General features: G+C 43.6%; 1 protein-coding gene and 1 long non-coding RNA gene across 4 annotated transcripts in view; one reads left to right on the forward strand and one right to left on the reverse strand.

The window, feature by feature from the left end:
* The window catches only part of LOC142664914 (uncharacterized), a 254020-nt gene that overhangs the window by 225823 nt on the left and 6885 nt on the right, over positions 1-21312 (reverse strand). Inside the window, exon 1 of one of the 3 annotated variants that reach the window (XR_012851408.1) lies at positions 1937-1998. The exons of the other annotated variants lie outside the window; for them this stretch is intronic. This is a non-coding gene — a long non-coding RNA (uncharacterized LOC142664914). Of the gene's footprint in view, positions 1-1936; positions 1999-21312 lie in introns of those variants that run through there. 3 annotated transcript variants of the gene reach the window in all.
* The window catches only part of SV2A (synaptic vesicle glycoprotein 2A), a 117135-nt gene that overhangs the window by 41641 nt on the left and 54182 nt on the right, over positions 1-21312 (forward strand). The window contains exon 2 of the mRNA XM_075844342.1: positions 6918-7748. Coding sequence (XP_075700457.1) covers positions 7166-7748 — 583 coding nt within the window. The 5' untranslated portion in view covers positions 6918-7165. The remainder of the gene's footprint in view (positions 1-6917; positions 7749-21312) is intronic.

Here is a 21312-nt window from a genome sequence, read left to right on the forward strand (position 1 = left end):
CGGCCCGTAAAACACGAAAAATAATTCCCGGCACGGTTCTACGGCACGGACACCGCTCCGTACCGCTACGGAAAGGTGTCCGTGGCCTATAGTACCGAATGGGTCTGTAAAACCACGGACCGTGTGTGCATGGGGCCTCAAGGGGTGGTATATTTAGACCTCGTTCATACGGCGTGTATTCAACGCGTTTTGCTGCGTTCTATACGCCAAAAAACGCATGCTTTAAGCATGGAACGCCCCCTCAGGCCTGTGTTAGGCCATACCACATTAACAGTTTATGCCCCCTTAACAGTGCCAGTGCCCCCCAGTAGTCTTAACCACAGTGTCCCCCATTACAGTACTAACCCTTCTAAACTATTGCAGTCCCCAAACCAGACCCCCCCTAAACAAATACAGACCCCAGAACAAGCACCCTAAACAAATACAAACCCTAGACCAGACCCCCTACACTAATATTAACCCCAGACCTGACTCCCTTAATACAGACCCTAGACCAGACCCCCTAAACTAATACAGACCCCTAAATACAGACCCTATAAACTAATAGACCCCAGACCTGACCCCCCTACACTAAGGGCATGACCACACATGGCGGAATTCCTCCGCAACTGTCCGCATCAATGCCGCACCTAATCCGGGTTGCGGATTACGGCTGCGGATCTGCACAAAATGTGCAGAAAATTGATGCGGACTAGCTGCTGCGGACTGCGGGAAAAGTGCTTCCCTTCTCCCTATCAGTGCAGGATAGAGAGAAGGGACAGCACTTTCCCTAGTGAAAGTAAAAGAAATTCATACTTACCGCCCGTTGTCTTTATGACGCGTCCCTCCTTCGGCATCCAGCCCGACCTCCCTGGATGACGCGCCAGTCCATGTGACCGCTGCAGCCTGTGCTTGGCCTGTGATTGGCTGCAGCCGTCACTTACACTGAAACGTCATCCTGGGAGGCCGGACTGGAAACAGAAACAGGGAGTTCTCGGTAAGTATGAACTTATATGTTTTTTTACAGATACATGTATATTGAGATCGGTAGTCACTGTCCCGGGTGCAGAAACAGTTACTGCCGATCGCTTAACTCTTTCAGCACCCTGGACAGTGACTATTTACTGACGTCTCCTAGCAACGCTCCCGTCATTACGGGAGCCCCATTGACTTCCTCAGTCTGGCTGTAGACCTAGAAATACATAGGTCCAGCCAGAATGAAGAAATGTCATGTTAAAAAACCAATACGCTCCGCACCACACATAACATGTGCATGACAGCTGCGGACTTCATTGCGGAACTTAGAATCTCCATTGAAGTCAATGGAGAAATTCCGCCATGAGTCCGCAACCAGTCCGCCACTGCTCCGCAACATCCCTTGCATGCTGCGGACACCAAATTCCGCTCCGCAGCCTATGCTCCGCAGCGGAATTGTACGCATCGTGTAAACGAACACTGCTAAATTAAAGTGAAAGTCAATGGAGAAACGGCTCCGCTGCGGATTAACGCTGCGGAGTGTCCGCAGCGGAATTTAAGTGAAAATCCGCCATGTGTGAACCCGCCCTAATAATGACGCAAGACCTGACTCCCTTAATACAGACACCAGACCAGACCCCCTAATCTAATACAGATCCCAGACTAGACCCCTAAATACAGACCCCTAAACTAATACATACCCCAGAACAGGCCCCATAAACTAATACAGACCCCAGACCAGACCCTCTAAATACAGACCCCAGACGTCAAACTAATACAGACTCTCTAAATATACAGAGCCTAAACCCCTTACACTGATACAGACCTCAGACCCCCTAAATACAGACCCCAGACCCCAGACCCCTTAAACTAATACAGACACCAAACCTCCTAAATACAGACCAGGCCCCCTAAATACAGACCCCCACAGCAAACCCCCTAAATACAGACCCCTTAAACAAATCCATCCCCTTATACTTACATAGCCGCTCTACTCAGTCTTCTCTATGGAGTCGCTGTTGCTGTTGCTGTTCATGGAGCTGCGGTCATGTGACCAGCAGGTCTCTAAACAGTAGTAAGAACTTCAGAGATGAGGTCATGTGACCTTATGTCTAAGGCTGAGTTCACATGGTGTTTTTTGCTGGCAGAAAATTCTGCATCAAAATTCCGTTTGGAGTTTTGAGGCAAATTTTGATCTGCCTGCATGCCGTTTGCGGAGTTTTTCACAACGTTTTCGCTCGCGCCCATTGAGCGCCACGGGCAAAAATACGCTTTCTCTGCCTCCCATTGATGTCAATGGAAGGTCAGAGACGTAAACGCCCGAAGATAGCGCATGTCACTTCTTTTTCCAGCGAGTGTTTTTTTCCGAAATCAATGGGAGGCATTTTCGGTCAATCTTTGGCGTGTTTTCCGACGCGGTTTCCGCGTCAAAAAAACGTGTAAAAAAACCTCAGTGTGAACTGGGCCTAAAGGTCCTTTTGCAGGACATATATAATGCTGTTTCGCCACGGTTTTTGCCACGATTCGCGGCAAAATCACGGCTAAAACGCAACAAAACTACATTGTACTTTGGGCGGCCGCCCAAAACGACCTATGATGATCCGCCATTGCTGCAGGGTAACAGTGAGGCAATACATAACTAAGTACATTTAAAGAGGACCGTTCACCTCTCCTGACATTTCTATTCTAGTAATTACTTGTATTCTCTATAAAATAAGGGATTGTTCACACGCTTACCAAAAATGTCTGAAAATACGGAGCTGCTTTCAAGGGAAAACAGCTCTTGATTTTCCAACGGTTTTTTTTTAGCAATTCGCGTTTTTCGCTGAATTTTTTACGGCCGTTCTTGGAGCTGTTTTTCTATAGAGTCTATGAAAAACGGCTCCAAAAACGTCCCAAGAAGTGACCTGCACTTCTTTTTCGCGGGCGTCTTTTCACGTGCCTTTTTGGAAAATAAGGCGTAAAAAAACTCCCTGTCGGAACAGAACGCCGTATTTCCCATTCAATTCAATGGCCGGATCTTTGTAGGTGTTCTGCTTCCGACTTTTCAGCCGTATTTCAGGACGTTTACGGCCCAAAAAACGGCTGAAAATAGTGAACATACCCTGACAATTCTGGAACATCTTTTTTTAGAACTCTGATGTACCGTTCCTCTGTTATTCCTCCTGGAAATATATAAATGAATTGCCAACTGGGTGTTACTATTCCCCTTATCAAAGGGGCGTGTCCCCACAGTCACTCTGTCAGCTCTGATTGGACAGTGTCAGTCTGTGTAGGGACACACCCCCAACTAATAACACCCAGTAGTCTATTTATTCATATATTTCTAGTAGGAATAAGAGAGGAACGGCACCACGTAGATTTTCCAGAATTGTTTTCTTCATGGGGGAATACAATTATTTACTAAAACAGACATGTCAGGAGCGGTGACAGGAAAGGGCACTGTAATGCATGGACTCAACGGGTGCAGAGCTACTCTTTGTAGCCGGTTCTTGTCTAATAGAGACGATCCCAATCAGGGTACCCACCTCTATTACTTCCGTATGCCCTCCGAGGGCATATATAAAAGGGTTAATCATAGCAGGAAACCCAATTAAGTATTCGCAGGATGCTGCTGTATTCTGTGTGCCAAGTCTTGTGCCATTTTGTCAAAGAATGTCATTATAAATCCGCATTTGGGCATGTGACTGCGTGTGGGTAGAGGACATAACCGTTTAATTTTTTGCCGACTGCCGATAGACTTCCTCTCCTATCTCCATGTAATAAATGTTTCCTAGTGAAATGATTTGCGCTCAGCTTATTTTGAGCGATTACATGATTTGGCCTCTGGCGTTTCTGCAGACGCGTTTTGAACGATTGCTTGCTTCTTGCGCTCTGTATTAATTTGTTTCGTTCTGTTTTTAGCTCCGAAAATTAGGAAGAAATGAGATCTCACGGCTCACACGGATAATTGAGGTTGTTTTTTTTTACTTTTTTTTATTTATAGATAATTTTTTCATTTAAATGCGTCGTTGTTTGTATCGTAAAATCGGTAAAAATTTATTCTTTATCATTTTTACATTACAATATACTAAGGGTATGTTCACACGGCAAACGAAAAACGGCTGTAACATACGGAGCTGTTTTCAAGGGAAAACAGCCCCTGTTTTTTAGCTGTTTTTTATGCATCAAGCAGTTTTTTATGTATTTTTTACGCCCATTTTTGGAGCTGTTTTTCTATTGAGACAATGAAAAACGGCTCCAAGAAAGGCTCAAAAAGTGACATGCGCTTCTTTTTTACGGGGAGTTTTTTTACGCGGCCGTTTGTAAAAAAAAAACGCCCTGTGGGAACGAAGCTCAGTTTTTCCCATTGAAATCAATGGGCAGATGTTTGGAGGCTTTCAGCCACCGTATTTTTAGCCGTTTTCCAGGGCGTTTACGGCACGAAAAACGGCTGAAAATAAGCTGTGTGAACATACCCTAATTCTACACTTATCTGGAGCTCAAAGTACAGGGTTAATTTCCCATCCTAGACATCCATAGCAAAGTCGGGATAAAGGTTTGTGGATGGGCATAACATCGGGCTACCTCCTTTTTCTGGCGGGAGAGAAAGAGAGAATTTCGAAAAACCAGACTGCAGGTGAAAATTAGACAGCTACAACATATTGAAGAGATTACAAACAGGACGATCACAACATAGTCCTAAAAATGATCACAAAGTAACATTCAGTATCCAAAAATGACCTAAATACTAATTCCCCACACTGCCTAAATAAATAACTTGGAGATACCATGCCCATACGTGAAGTTTCTAAGTCAAGCTCAAGTAGGGTTGCCACCATGCCGTAAACCACTGGCCCAGCTGGGATTTACACTTAGGAGGCCAATAAAAGTAAAAAAACAAAAATAAAAAATTTGCTGGTATTTTTGAATAATAAAAAAGTCATGTTACTTCTTATTTGAATTCGATAGTCTTCCTTTACGAGGCCCAAAGTAACGCCAGCATCATCAGGACTAGGTTAAGTGCGAGATTGGCGCCGGCTGGAGTCTGCAGCGGGCAAGGCAGCGGAGAGTCACATTCCCATTCAGCATCTAGACATTCGCACACTGCCCGCCTGTGCAGCCTCAAAAGTCAAGAGCGGAGGTCGGAGACCTAAGCGGCAAATCACACCCTCAAAACCATACCTACGCTTTTCCCACGTTGGCGCGTATTTACATGTGCCTGTTTTGTGGTGTTTTTTCTTGCGATTTGCGCAAAATCATGTTAATAAAAAATGCCACCAAACCACCCTGTGCAAATATACCCTCAACCTAGCAGATATTTTTGGGTGGAAAAGGTGGCAACCCTAAAGCATTAGTGACTTGTAGTTAGACCCTGCTGTAAATTCTTCCTAGGATAGTGGCGGCCCTTGGGCATTTGACCCTTTTTGCTCCCAATAAACAGGTCCGGCTCTCAGCACATGCACAGAGCAATGCCATAATCCTCCACGTCCTTTTTAAAAATGGTAAGGCTGGGTTTACATATACCACTTGTGTCCGGCCCGTTGTTTTACGCTTAAGCCGGACCCAACTGATGTGTGCACCGGTCCGGCGTCCATACCCTAACATGGCCGGACAGAAAAACACTGCATGCAGCATTTTTCTGTCCGGCGCAGCAAGACATCTGGCGCCACAACTGATGCATCGGATGCCAAAACTGCTCCCATAGGAAAGCACGGGATCAGTTCTGGCATCAGTTATCCCTTCGACATTTCCGGAGCGGGAAAAAAACGTGGAATTCAGTAAGTGAACAAACCCCTCTCTCTGCTATAAATCATATCAATACTACAGGTGCTTTAGCCCATTTTGCAACGCGACGTACTATTACGTCACGCAACCTTTGCCGTTCTGGATGCGTCACAGTGATGGGTCTTGGTGCTTGTTCACACCTTGCAGGGAGATGCATAGATAAGATTTCTTCATCTCCTGTTATAGGGCTGTGCGCTTCTGTTTGGTACCTAGATGTGCTATAAGTCTATAAGTGATTTAACACTTTACGGGTAAGATGCCTCTGCTTGAAAACTTTTACAGGCCCCCTTTTTGAGTGTCTACTGGACGAGGAGATACATTGGCCCACATCTTTTAAACCATGTGCGACAGGCGTTGGCGGGCATTGTGATGCCACGAGAAAGTGATAACATGCGTAATTTTAACGGTTCAATTTACAACAAAAAAAGTTGCCGTGATCTCCAAAGGAGATGTGGTTCGGGCCACATTTATGTGGCGCAAATCTGCACCTTCTCAAAGCAAACGTAGATCTTATTTCCTTACTGTCAGACTGCGCGAATCTAAGGCCTCATTTACACGGCGGGCACGGCACGGACGGTCACGGGCATTTTCGGCCCATTCTCCCAAATAAAGTATAGGAGCATGGCCCGTAAAAAGCAAAAGATAAGACATAGCAATACGGAAAGGTGTCCGTGGCCAATAGAACTGAACGGGTCCGTAATTTCGGAGAATTTTGACGGTCGTGTGCATGGGGCCTTAGTAAATTTACTTTAAAATCACTCCAGCTGACCCTTTTACTTAGACTGGCATAAAAAGTGCCAGTCTTACTAAATGTGGGCCATTGAAGTTGACCTTGATACTGCTTATAGTCTTTACCATCTGTGATGTTAATGCCCACCAGCAGCCCAAATTGCCCATTATACTTGGGATATATACTTAGTTTGTCTATACCTGCTTTCAAGTCGATGGGTAAATACATTGGCCAAATGTTAGATTCTAGCCAGGGCACCATCTGCGTAGAGTTTGTATTTTCATCCTGTGTGCCCGGTTTTCCTATTACAGTCTCAAAAAGTTATGGTAATGATTGGTTCAAAAAATTTCCGACATGAAATTGTAAACTCTTTGTCCCTCATGTACAATCGTAATAACTCTCTAAAATCTGGTCGTTCCACGTGCACCTTCTGTACTGATATACGATGTTTTTTTTTATTTTGCAGGAGCTAAGCGATCTTCTTACCTGGAATCCTACCCTCCGGAGAAGCATGAGGATACACCAGAACCTCAACCTGTGAATATACTCGTTTTCTTATATTTTGGAATGCTCTTCGCTTCAGCAACAGTCTCTTAAGAGGAGCTGTCCACCCTTCAAAGTGCTGAACCCCAATCTCCTAAGCAGATAAAAAGTTCTGGAAGAACTAGTTTTCGACATTTCATTACTAGGCTCGCAAGTCTTTTATCAGTCACCATGGATGACGGATTCAGAGATCGGACTGCTTTTATACGAGGGGCCAAAGACATTGCTAAGGAGGTTAAAAAACACGCAACCAAGAAGGTCGGAAAGGGCGTAGATAAGGTGCAAGACGAGTACACCAAGCGTTCTTATACTAGGTTTGAAGAAGACGATGATGATGACTACCAACCGCAGGATGGGTACTACCGGGATGACCCTGTCAATGACGATGAAGGAGGTTCTAGTGATGCCACCGAAGGCCATGACGAGGATGATGAGATATACGAAGGAGAGTATCAAGGCATTCCCAGAGCGGACTCCATGAAAGGGGACCACCTCACCGATAACCAGCAACTTGTAACGGAGTTTAAAGACTTTGAAGATCTAGAAGGACAGAAGAGGAAGGACAAGGAAGAATTGGCCCAACAGTATGAGTTGATCCTTCAAGAATGTGGACATGGAAGATTTCAATGGACTCTCTATTTTGTTCTGGGACTTGCCCTCATGGCTGACGGGGTAGAAATTTTTGTAGTCGGGTTCGTCTTGCCAAGCGCAGAGAAGGACATGTGTTTGTCTGACTCAAACAAGGGCATGCTGGGTAAGTCTATTTTACGATAGTCACCTGTCTCCAGATGATGGTATGGGATACTGCGGTACTTGTAAGCGAACTGTTAATGACGATATGATGTATAATAGGGGAGATTTGTCCATAGCGTTGCAGAATACAAAATTTTTTCAAAAATGGCGCAAACTGAACCAAATTAATCAAAATGCCGCATGGGGCATGACACTTTTACATGCCTGGAATACATGTATATGATAGAATTTTTTGCCAAAAATGGAGCACAAAGCATAAATTAGTCCCAATTTACATCCCTTTTTTCTATGCCACTTTTCTGACCCACTAAATCCATATATTTCCCAGCAGTTTAACCCTATGGCATTGTAGGTCCATGATATATAAGGAGCAACTTATAGACGCCATTCTAATTTTTACTCAATTTTCAATCAAGGGGATGTGAAATTAGGAAATAGCGTCACTTTTGTCCATGGGTCTGTCGTTGTATCAAGTGAATGGTGATGAACTGCAATACCAGACACAACCCGTAGACAGGAGGGGGTGCTGTTTTTGGAAATAGTTAGACCCTCTTTTCTAATCTCATCCAACTAAATAGGTTTCATACGTCTGGACCTTATGTGTACACAGGTAACTGCATAGGGGAATATGGACTAATCTAAAAGTAAAACTCTTCTGCATTGCTATACTCTGGTATCTGCACGTACAGGTTATATTGAAGGGCTTGTGACATCATGACAATTCCTTTTTATACCTAAAGGGGTTGCCAGGATTAGAAAGACATGGCTGCTTTTTTCCAAATACAGCGCCACACCTTAGGTTGCATGTGGTATTGCAGCTGTGCTTTATTCTATTCTATGAAACGGAACTGCAATACCAGACGCAACCAATGAGGGGTTGTTTCTGGAAGAAAGCAGCCATGTTTTTTTTAATCCTGATCAACCCCTTTAAGCCGGCCCAGCGATCTGCTGATCATTGTGGGTCCAGCTTCAGAAGGCTTCAAAATCTCTGACTGGCCATACATTTCCCCTGCAGCACCCACTACAGGGGAAAAGTAGTATTACATGCTGGCCATTCAAATGAATGGCTGTCTATGTAATTCATAGACGAGCCGCTTCCACCAGAACGAGATCAGCTGTTTGCAGTTTGAGCAGGGGGGCACCCATTTCTGACATCATTATGCCCCAATATAAGCAGGGATTGTCATCGTGAGACAAGCGCTTAGAGGCTGGATTCACACACTGCGTATTTGTCGCAGATTTTGATGTTGATTTTTGAGCCAAAGACACAAGTGGATCAAGGAGGAAGGAGAAGTAAAAGTTCTTCCTTTATATTTCCCATACCTTTCCAAACCTCTTCTGGCTTTGGCGCAAAAATCTGGAGCAAAATCTGCAACAAACCTGCGATGTGTAAGGGCTTGTCCACACACGACGGAATTGCCGCAGAAAACTTCTGCGGCAATTCCGTTGAAAATAGCAGACATTCCGCTGCGGCAAAAACACACCGTTTCCTGCGGTTTTTACAACAGAAAATGGTGCGTATTTTTCGGAGTTTTTCTCAATGCTGGGAGATGGTGACATCTCCTCTGAAAAACGCAGTCCACTTTCCGCAGCAGGAATTGACATGTTGCTGTCCGGAAAATAGGCACCGCAGGTGAATTTCTGCACAGAATTTTTACGCAGTGTGTGGATGAGATTTGTTAAATCTCCCCCACTATGCTGCTACTGCGTTTTTTCTGTCCGCAATTCCGGATGAAAAAAACGTAGCAATTCTGCAGCATGTGAACGAGCCCTAAATCTAGCCTTAGTGAAGCTAATTATTTGCATTAAGTAGACTATCTAGAAAAATAAATTTAGTCAAAAGTTGTATTATTGATGGATGGTGAGAGTCCTATTTAAAGAACCCCCAAATTCTTCAAAATTAGCGCAAGATATATCACCAAATTGTGGTGCAGTTTTTCTCAATGAAAAAGAAAAAAAAAGGACATACTTACCTGTGATTGGCTGCAGCGATCACATGGGATGAAAAGTCACCCCAGTAGGCTGATCTGGATAAAGAAGCACAGAATTCTGGGTAAGTATACGATTATTATATTTTTACCTGAGTTGCTGCTTTCACGCCGCAAAAATCGCAACATCTGCTATTTTTGCGCGTTTTACCTCCCCATTGGATTCAATGGTGAAAACCCACAACAAAAAAGCAGCGATTACGTAAAATTTGCATAAGATATAACAATTCTTTTGCATTATCAAGCTGATATACAAAGGACTCTCCCTCCATACTGCAGTGAGGATGGGGATAGACGCACACAACATACATCATCATTGCCTTTATTGAGGCTGAACTCCCTCTACGCCACTTCTGCCCGAGTCTCCTTCGAATGACCTTCAAATCCTTCTTGGGAGATCTACAAATCTCAGCTCCAAAGGGGAGGGGGGGGGGATCCATTGATCCGCCAGAAAAGTCGTAAATCACCATTATAAACCGCTATCGTCACCGATCCTATATTCTTTTTAAATTCCACCCGGGGAATCCCTGATATTCAGAAGAGCCATATCTTATATTCCGAAGACATCCATTACTTCCCACCTACATGTCGGCACCAGGTCTTACGCTGCGGCAGTAGCTTGGTAGATACATCATAAGGGAGATGTAGAAAAGTCTCACGTACAATCCTCTGTGTGTTCTCGTAGCTCAATAGGACAGCTGTTCCTTGATATAATGGTTACGGTTGATGAAGTCGTCCTTGAAGTATACTCAGATTAAGGGGGTGGATGTGGGTACCAGACATAGTATCCTGTCCTGGGGAACATTTTATTCTGGTACAAGTAATACTATGGGCACAAAAAGATTCATGCAACTCACAGATTATTGACTAGAATGGATGAGATTGTAACAAACATTCAGCTGTGAGAAGTATAAGGCTATTGTAAAGGTTCTGCCAGACACAGCTTCTGTGTCGACGCCCGTGGTTAATCAGTCTGCATCTGCTCCTAGGTCTGATAGAGTGACTCGATCTGCTACCACTCAGGATGGCAGGCTCAGGAGTGGGATAACCTATCACAGCCTGGCCAGACGGTTCTAGCTCCCGCCCTCTGTCTATTTATACCTTCATTTCCTGCTCCTCCAGTGCCTCTTTCCAGTGATTCTTTCCTGTTTCCTGGCTCTGCTGCTACTGATTGTACTATTGACCTCTGCTTCATTTTTGACCCTGGCTTTACTGACTACGATCCTGCTCTGCGTTTGGTACCTCGTACACTCCTGGTTTGACTCGGCTCGTTCACTACTCTTGTTGCTCACGGTGTTGCTGTGGGCAACTGCCCCATTTCCCTTAGCTTCTGTGTACCCTTGTCTGTTTGTCTGTCATACACATATTGAGCGTAGGGACCGTCGCCCAGTTGTACGCCGTCGCCTAGGACGGGCCGTGCAAGTAGGCAGGGACTGAGTGGCGGGTAGATTAGGACTCACCTGTCTGTCTCCCTACCCCGTCATTACAGCTATGTTCACACAGGGGATACGCTGCGTAAAGGTACACAGTGTATCCACCCTGTTGCCCGCAGGGAACTCCGGCCGAAAAAACACAGTTTTTCACCCAGAATATCCACTGCGAAAATCCTCCAAACGTTGTAGTATTTAAGGATGGTGAGAGAGTCCTATTTAAAGAACCCCCCAAATTCTTCAGTATTAGCATAAAATATGTCACCATGTTGTGGTGCAGCTTTTCGGCCGGAATATCCACTGCGGAAATCCTGCAATGAAAAAAAAAAAAAGGATATACTTACCATGACGACGCGTCACTCTGACGACCTGATATTCTAAAGCCCTGGAATGACGTTTCATCCCATGTGACCGCTGCGGATGGGATTCCCAGTACGCTGGCCCGGACGAAAAAGCAGGGAATTCTGGTTAATTATACAATTTTATTTATTTTACATGAGTTGCAATTCTCAGATTTCACGCCGCAAAAATCGCAACATCTGGTAAACAATGGCATGGTCCTTAAAGGGGCATTTTATATTGATGGCCTATCCCTAGGCACAACCTCTGCGGATGTGTACGGCACTGTGACTGGCAAACACTGAAGAGGTTGCGGCAACGAACTCTGTGGCTTCTTCAGGAACTAATCGGTGGGGGTGCCGGGAGTCAGGAAAAGGGAGGATCCTGTAGGGCGCTGCTGCGTGGCTGTTGGTGAAATTCAACAGTGATATGAAGAAATATATATGTTTATTATAAAACAATAATGGCTACGCGTTTCAACGCTGTACCAGCGTCTTCCTCAGGTCGTTCGCCTAAGGATAGGTCATCAAAATTAAATTCCCGGAGAACCTCTTTAAAGTGGTTATCCCAAAATTGACATTTGTCTGATCGCTGGGACCCCACCGATCACTAGAACCCTCGGCTGTTTCTGTCGTAGACATTGAATGAATCGGTAGGGCACATGCTCGACCGCCGCTCCATTCAAGCTCGTCCTCACTGCGAGGGTGCAATGAGGAAGAACAGGGGACTCGGGCCCCTGTCTTAGTGATCGGTAGGGGTCCCAGCAATCAGACAATTATCACCTATCCTGAAGATTGACGAGAGAATAGTCTATAGGTAAAACGTTAATAATACAGGGGATGTAATTATGCATATGCAAGAAATGATACCTCATAAGAGGGTGAAGCATTACAAGGATAGCAACGGGTCGGCATATGCACGCCGCTGCTGGGACGTCTGGTAAGAAGCTGAATGGGTCTTGGAGTGAGGATGAGACGCATCCCTAACCCAAATATAAATGATAGATGAGCAACTATTAATAGGCTGAGCAGGGAATGATCGTTTTCCTGGCAATTAATTTTGGAGCCTCTTTCCTGGTCGCACGTTCAAAAAGGGCAGCTTAGCCGGGAGCATGTCCAACAGCTTGGAAAGTTACTGACGGCTGCGGGCAAAAAGACAAAGCCACCCACACACAAACCAAATGCGAGGAACCTTTGCGAATCGAATGGACGTGGAACAGTGCAAGTGTGATGATTGAAATGACTGCTGCGGAGAAACTAGGTCATCGTCGATAGGATGTCTCCGCAGAATGCTTCCTGCTCACTAGAGCATCGCCCTCCTGCCATTCACTCCTCCAATCATCAAGTAACTATTTCCTCCTACATTACATTTCATAATGAAAACTCGGGTGAGCAGAATCCGAAGGTTGTAGGTTGTTTTATATAGTGGTGAATTTGGTGTGGAGCCCATCACGTACAGTCCTGTCTCCTCACATAAGATGACAGATCACTGCCTCTCTTCTACTGAAATACTCTGTGCTGCTAGGAGCTGTATTCCTTCCACTGTCTGTGACCTCCCACTTGTTTCCATTCCCCTCCTAACATCATGACACACTACCTCAGTGGCATAATCACCAGTCGACAGGCCACTGCTTAAAGATCCTCTCCTGAAATACTCTGTGCTGCTGAGCTATGTCATCAAACACCATTACCCTTTTACAATGTTGGTCCCTCGGGAACCGGTGCACAGGTCCAACTGCGTCCTCTGCATTTCCTATAGCCACACCCCGACTTAAATCCATCCTCACATCGTGACACTGCCCCGGTCACATTCAACACTGTCCTCACTAATATCATGACATAAATGGACAGGCGCACTTGCGTAAAATCCTGGTATATGCCCTGCTAGCTATGCCCTGGACTTTGCCCCCGTCACATGCAGCCCTGTCCCCACTAACATCATCACGTGTGTGGATAGGTCACTGCCTGCTGGAAAATCAGCACACTCCTGTTCTGTTGCTGTGAACATCCCCCACTGCTGCTGGAAAATAATGGACTATACAGTTTTGCAGTCAGTTCTTCATGCTGATAGCTTCGCCGCAGTTGAATGTTGGTGGGTAGGACAGGCGGGAGTAAGAAGTAGGTCTCCTCTCCTCCTGTACGTTCCTGATTCGTGAGGCATTACAATCCTTTTGTAAAAATCAAGAGAAAAAGGGTCAACGGAGGGGATTGAAAGAAAGGAAATAATTCTACCTGAGCTTCTGCACAGTAGCATTAAATGGCCTCGGATGAGACATTTAAAGGGCCACTAAGCATCACATAAAAAAGAGTCCCTGTCAGTCATGAAAAAAAATACTACCACAGTCAACCTCCCCCAGCCCGCAATGGCTGACAACAGAGAACAATAGATCACATTCAACTGCACGGCAAGGGCATTTAACCCCTTAATGACCAGGGACTATTTTTTGTTTTTTCACTTTCGCATTCTAAGAGCCGTAACTTTTTTTTTGTTTCGTCGACATAGCCGTATAAGAGCTTGTTTTTTGCGGGACGAGTTGTATTTTTTAATTGCAGAATTTTTGGGTGCATATAATATATTAACTTTATTTTAGAAAATAATTGAAAATAAGCAGTTATTCCAGCATTGATTTTTGCGTTATAAATTTACGCCGTTTACTATGCGACATAAATAACATGCTACCTTTATTCTATGGGTCGGCACGATTATGGGGAAACCAAATATGTAAAGGTTTTATATGTTTCCCTACGTTTGCAAAATAAAAACCCTTTTAAAAAAAATTACTTGTTATTGCTTCGCCGCATTCCAAGAGCCGTAACTTTTTTATTTTTCCGTCGATGTGGCCGTATGTGGGCTTGTTTTTTGTGGGACAAGGTGTAGTTTTCATTGGTAGTATTTTGGGGTACATGGGACTTTTTGATTAGCTTTTATTTTATTGTTTATGGGAGGAAGGGAGAAAAAAAGGAATTTTGCCGTTGTTTTTTGCGGTTTTTTTGGACGCCGTTCACCCGGCGGTTGAATTAATGTGTCAAACAATAAAGTTGAGTCATTACGATCGCGACGATACCTTATATGTGTATGTGTTCTTTTTTTTTTCGCTTATATAATGCTTTGGTATACTTAGTATACCAAAGCATTATTGCCCGTCAGTGTAAAACTGACAGCCAATCTATTAGGCAGTTCTGGGGGCATATCGTTGCGGGGCTGTCGATGGGATGGCAGAGGGAGCTCCCTTCCTCTGTCAATCACATTAGATGCCGCTGTCGCTATTGACAGCGGCATCAATGGGTAAAACTGTCGGAATCTGAGAGTTCTCCGATTTCGGCAGTTGGGACAAGAGCCGTTCTCCTGCCGCTGATCACGTGGATACAGTGGCAGTACCCACCAGATCCGTCGCTATGCAGGAACTAGCACCTGCTTGTGATGGATATATCCGTCGCTCGTCGTTAAGGGGTTAAAGGGACTGTCCAGGATTACAAAAACATGGCTGCTTTCTTCGAAAAACAGCGCCACACCTGTGAAAAGATGGTGTCTGGTATTGCAGCTCAGCTTCATTAAAGTGAATGGAACTAAGTTGCAATACCACACACATCCTGTGGGCAGGTGTGGCGCTGTTTTTGAAAACAGCAGCCATGTTTTTTATAATCTTGGACAATTCCATCTAGTAGATTTTCTAGGCTGTAAGCATCCCATTTTTTTTCTCTGCGTCCCTCCATTCGATCGCTAAAAACAATGTTTTTCACAATACAAGCTGCGTAGTAGCGTTAGTTGCATATTAAGATGTAAACACTAGCAGTAAAGGCGAGTATTCAGATGAGAGGAAACTCAGCTTGCAGACTGCGAGCAGTCACGACGCCGGCTACCTGCGCGCTTATTAACGCCCTCAGTAATTAGAGCGATCAAGCTGTGATTGTTTCTAGATCAGATCCTTCAGACCTGACGATCGGGTACGTGCGTCATCGGGATCCTGTCACTGACACAGACCTGGGCGATGTACTGATTACTGTGTTTGGCATGGAGATAAGTGCTTACCATAGTGCCATCCAGGCAGCCAGTGAAGCGCTTGGTTAGGACTCATTATCTCAGTAAATTGCTGGCTTTGGGAAGGAAACGATTTGATTGATGGGCTGTGAAATTTGTGCAGAGCCGAAGATGCTTCCTGTACCTGCCGATATGCTATGCTTGGATGCCAAAATATATAGTTATCTGCTCTATAGCAGCATGTATATTAACGCTTATACCCACCTTACAACGCCATGTTATATAGAGAAAATAACTGTAAATACATTGCATTAGTTATCTTGTACTGATCCTCAGTTAGAGCTTGTATTAGACATTATACCTCCAAATAGACTCATATACCCCCACATAGACATTATACCTCCATATATACTCATACACCCCCACATAGACATTATACCTCCATATAGACTCATACACCTCCACATAGATATTATACCTCCATATAGACTCATACACCTCCACATATACATTATACCTCCGTATAGACTCTTACACCTCCACATAGACATTATACCCCATATAGACTCTTACACCTCCACATAGACATTATACCTCCGTATAGACTCTTACACCTCCACATAGACATTATACCCCATATAGACTCTTACACCTCCACATAGACATTAAACCTCCATAGAGACTCATACACCTCCACATAGACATTATACCTCCATATAGACTCATACACCCCCACATATACATTATACCTCCATATAGACTCATACACCTCCACATAGACATTAAACCTCCATAGAGACTCATACACCTCCACATAGACATTATACCTCCATATAGACTCATACACCTCCACATAGACATTATACCTCCATATAGACTCATACACCTCCACATAGACATTATACCTCCATATAGACTCATACACCTCCACATAGACATTATACCTCCATATAGACTCATACACCTCCACATAGACATTAAACCTCCATATAGACTCATACACCTCCACATAGACATTATACCTCCATATAGACTCATACACCTCCACATAGACATTATACCTCCGTATAGACTCATACACCTCCACATAGACATTATACCTCCAAATAGACTCTTACACCTCCACATAGACATTATACCTCCATATAGACTCATACACCTCCACATAGACATTATACCTCCGTATAGACTCATACACCTCCACATAGACATTATACCTCCAAATAGACTCATATACCTCCACATAGACATTATACCTCCATATAGACTCATACACCTCCACATAGACATTATACCTCCGTATAGACTCATACACCTCCACATAGACATTATACCTCCAAATAGACTCTTACACCTCCACATAGACATTATACCTCCATATAGACTCATACACCTCCACATAGACATTATACCTCCAAATAGACTCATATACCCCCACATAGACATTATACCTCCATATAGACTCATATACCTCCACATAGACATTATGCCTCCATATAGACTCATACACCTCCACATATACATTATACCTCCATAGAGACTCGTACACCTCCACATAGATATTATACCTCCATATAGACTCATACACCCCCACATATACATTACACCTCCATATAGACTCATACACCTCCACATAGACATTATACCTCCATATAGAATCATACACCCCCACATATACATTATACCTCCATATAGACCCATACACCTCCACATATACATTATACCTCCATATAGACTCATATACCTCCACATAGACATTATACCTCCAAATAGACCCATACACCCCCACATAGACATTATACCTCCATATAGACTCATATACCCCCACATAGACATTATACCTCCAAATAGACCCATACACCCCCACATAGACATTATACCTCCATATAGACTCATATACCTCCACATAGACATTATACCTCCATAGAGACTCATACACCCCCACATAAACATTATACCTCCATATAGACTCATATACCTCCACATAGACATTATACCTCCATATAGACTCATACACCTCCACATAGACATTATACCTCCATATAGACTCATATACCTCCACATAGACATGATACCTCCAAATAGACCCATACACCCCCACATAGACATTATACCTCCATATAGACTCGTATACCTCCACATAGACATTATACCTCCATAGAGACTCATACACCCCCACATAAACATTATACCTCCATATAGACTCATATACCTCCACATAGACATTATACCTCCATATAGACTCATATACCTCCACATAGACATTATGCCTCCATATAGACTCATACACCTCCACATATACATTATACCTCCATAGAGACTCGTACACCTCCACATAGATATTATACCTCCATATAGACTCATACACCCCACATATACATTATACCTCCATAGAGACTCATACACCTCCACATAGACATTATACCTTCATATAGAATCATATACCCCCACATAGACATTATACCTCCATATAGACTCATATACCTCCACATAGACATTATACCTCCATATAGACTCATACACCTCCACATAGACATTATACCTCCATATAGACCCATACACCCCCACATAGACATTATACCTCCATATAGACTCATATACCCCCACATAGACATTATACCTCCAAATAGACCCATACACCCCCACATAGACATTATACCTCCATATAGACTCATATACCTCCACATAGACATTATACCTCCATAGAGACTCATACACCCCCACATAAACATTATACCTCCATATAGACTCATATACCTCCACATAGACATTATACCTCCATATAGACTCATACACCTCCACATAGACATTATACCTCCAAATAGACCCATACACCCCCACATATACATTATACCTCCATATAGACTCATATACCTCCACATAGACATTATACCTCCAAATAGACCCATACACCCCCACATAGACATTATACCTCCATATAGACTCATATACCCCCACATAGACATTATACCTCCATATAGACTCATACACCCCCACATAGACATTATACCTCCATATAGACTCATATACCCCCACATACACATTACCTCCATATAGATGCTTTTATCTCCACATTTTCTAGCATTACACCTAACACCCCCTCATATTCATCCTGTTTCATGTTCCTTGACCATACCAATTTAGTTTCTCGCTGCCCCAGCTTCCCTTAAAATGCGCCACAGTTAGGAGTTCATACTGCCCGCAGCTGAGTAAACGCTACGTTCGCTGCTGCTGACTCAGAATGCCCCAGCTGCTTATTAGAGCCCGGCAAACCCTCCTCTGACAGGGAAGCCCACAGGAAAGGCAATGCATGAAGCCTCTGGCATGGATTGAGTTAATAGTACGTCATCCCCTTTCTAGTCCTACAAACATTCATCTTGTAATTTCACGTCCTGATTACATATTTATGTCGAAATTCTCTAGTGGATTTTAAGTTTGGAAGCAAATATTTGATGTTAAATAATATCTCCATGTTTTATTTATCCGAGATTTTAATTTCAGGATGCGTGTGAATAAAACATGGCATCAGATATAAAGTAGCTTTACCAATGACAATGCGAATAGTGTTGCCCTTCTCGGTCAGGGCTTATTCAGACGAACGAGTGTACACCCGGACGTGAAAAACAGCAGTTTTTCACGTCCACGTCGCACCCATGCGGGCCCCGTTTTCACAGATCCCTCAAAGACTTGAGTCTATTGAGGGATCTGTGAAAACGGACGAAAATAGGACGTCCTATTTTTCACAGGCCCATCACACGGTCCGTTAAATCAATGGCCGTGTGAACAGCCCCAATGAATTGCATGGATCCGTGTGCTGTCCGTTTTTTTTAATGGACAGCACACGGACGTGTAATACGCTCGTCTGAATTAGCCCTTAGGTTGCAGAATCAGCATTGCGCTCCTGGGCCCCAATGCAACATCTGTAATAGGCCCCCACACCAACAATGTGTCATTTATACAATGGTGTCTTCTTATGTGGCAGAGGGAACTTTGGGCCCCCTTAGGTACCATTCCCCGGTGCGACTGCTACCACTGCACCCCCTTTAGATACGCCCCCGTTGTTTATATGTTATACTATATATGTTATAGTGACACGAAAACCAGATTTTTTTTTTCGTTCTGGGTTTCGCACCCATGTTTAACTTTTCCATATTAAAAACATAACACTCAGATCCCCGTTTTTCGACTAAACTGATCGTCGATCACCCTAGGGTTATAAGGCTGAGGAAATACTTTTATGATTACTTTTAAAAACAGCTCCAAAAAATTTCTGATCAATGGAACAAATATATTATGGGACAGAAGCAGTTTTTTTTTTTTACAATGAATATGATTAACTATGTAACTTATGGTCAAATTGTTGATTATTATCATTAGGTCATTGGCCATCTTAAAGGGTTTGTCCACTTTGAACAATAACTTTCAGGGTCCCACGATAAAAAGCTGATCACAGGGTGTCCTGCTGTTGGAACCACCAGCAATCAGCTGTGATCTGTGGAGGAATGTGGCAAGTGTTCAATTTACCTGCAGCACCACCACAGGTGAAATGAAGCATTACACTGCTCCCAATTAAAATAAATGGGCTGTACATTTACAGCTAGGTCCTCCAAAGTAATATAGGCTCTTTGTAGCCATTCTCTGCTCTGGATTATAGATGAGGATCCTGATGGGGACTCCCATAGAATAATTCAGAATTCCCTAAAAGGATATATGAAAATTAGTTTTAATTTTTTTTTAATCCTTGTATAATAAAAGATTATGTAATTTTCTTATATCCTTCAGTGCTAACCTAGTCCTGTTTACATAGCTGAGGATTTGTTACAATGTATCAGTCTTGAGTTGGGGGCGTGAGAGATTTGTGCTGATTTTCATGGCTACTATACTGACTCCTACACCTTTTATACAGTATACAAGGTAAAAAAATTTACCAAACTATGTCTGTCTCCTGAAGAGTGTGTCTTCCATTAGAAGAAACAATTAGTGATTAATGTTACCGGACAGTCAGTGCTTTATGTATACCAATAACCCCTAATAATGATATTACATGCCCCCACTTGGTGCCCATCATTAGAGGCTGGTGTATTCATTTGCAGGCATCATGGGGAGAGTAAATGACGAGCTCTGTGTACGCCGGTTGTATGGCAGATGATGTTATTACATGAATAATTCATGTAGATGATCTCGGGGTGTTCAGGATCACTGTAGTCCGGCCGCTGTCACCTCATTGGAGTGGTGGATACTCCTGAGTGGCGGTACGTTGCGTGGTGGACCAGATGATAACTGGTGGTAGAATTAATCAGCAAGACATGGTGGAGAAACTGGTTCTCCAGCCTGAGGGCTCGCAGGCGACAAAGACTTTCCAGTGACACGAGCTAGCAAGGAAAAAAAAAAGTGCCAAAAATTAATAAGACAAAAAGGCGTCAAATAAACCAAAAATCTTTCCAATAAAATAAGGGAGTTTAAATGACGTTTTAAAACTGCACCACAAGATCTCCAGATTTAAAAACGAAACCCCTAGATCCCTATGGACGGGACATAAAATGAGAGGATGGAGTAGTAACTCTAGCGCCACCTATGTCTGCATGGAAAGGAAAAATAGGATTTTGACCCCCAGCAATCTATTGAAAATTTTTATCAAATCACCAGTCCAGCCAATTAACATCCATTCCCCCAATAAAAGTTCAAGATATTGGGGGTGCCCCATTAAACCAAGTAACACCCATGTACCAACTTACTTGGTTGTTTAATCTACCCCTGATACACAGAGAGGATGCTGGGATACGACAGTCACACGTTACAGATAATACATTCGATTCATAGAGAAGACATA

This window comes from Rhinoderma darwinii, chromosome 12 (assembly GCF_050947455.1).
Source record: "Rhinoderma darwinii isolate aRhiDar2 chromosome 12, aRhiDar2.hap1, whole genome shotgun sequence".
Lineage (NCBI taxonomy): Eukaryota > Metazoa > Chordata > Amphibia > Anura > Rhinodermatidae > Rhinoderma > Rhinoderma darwinii.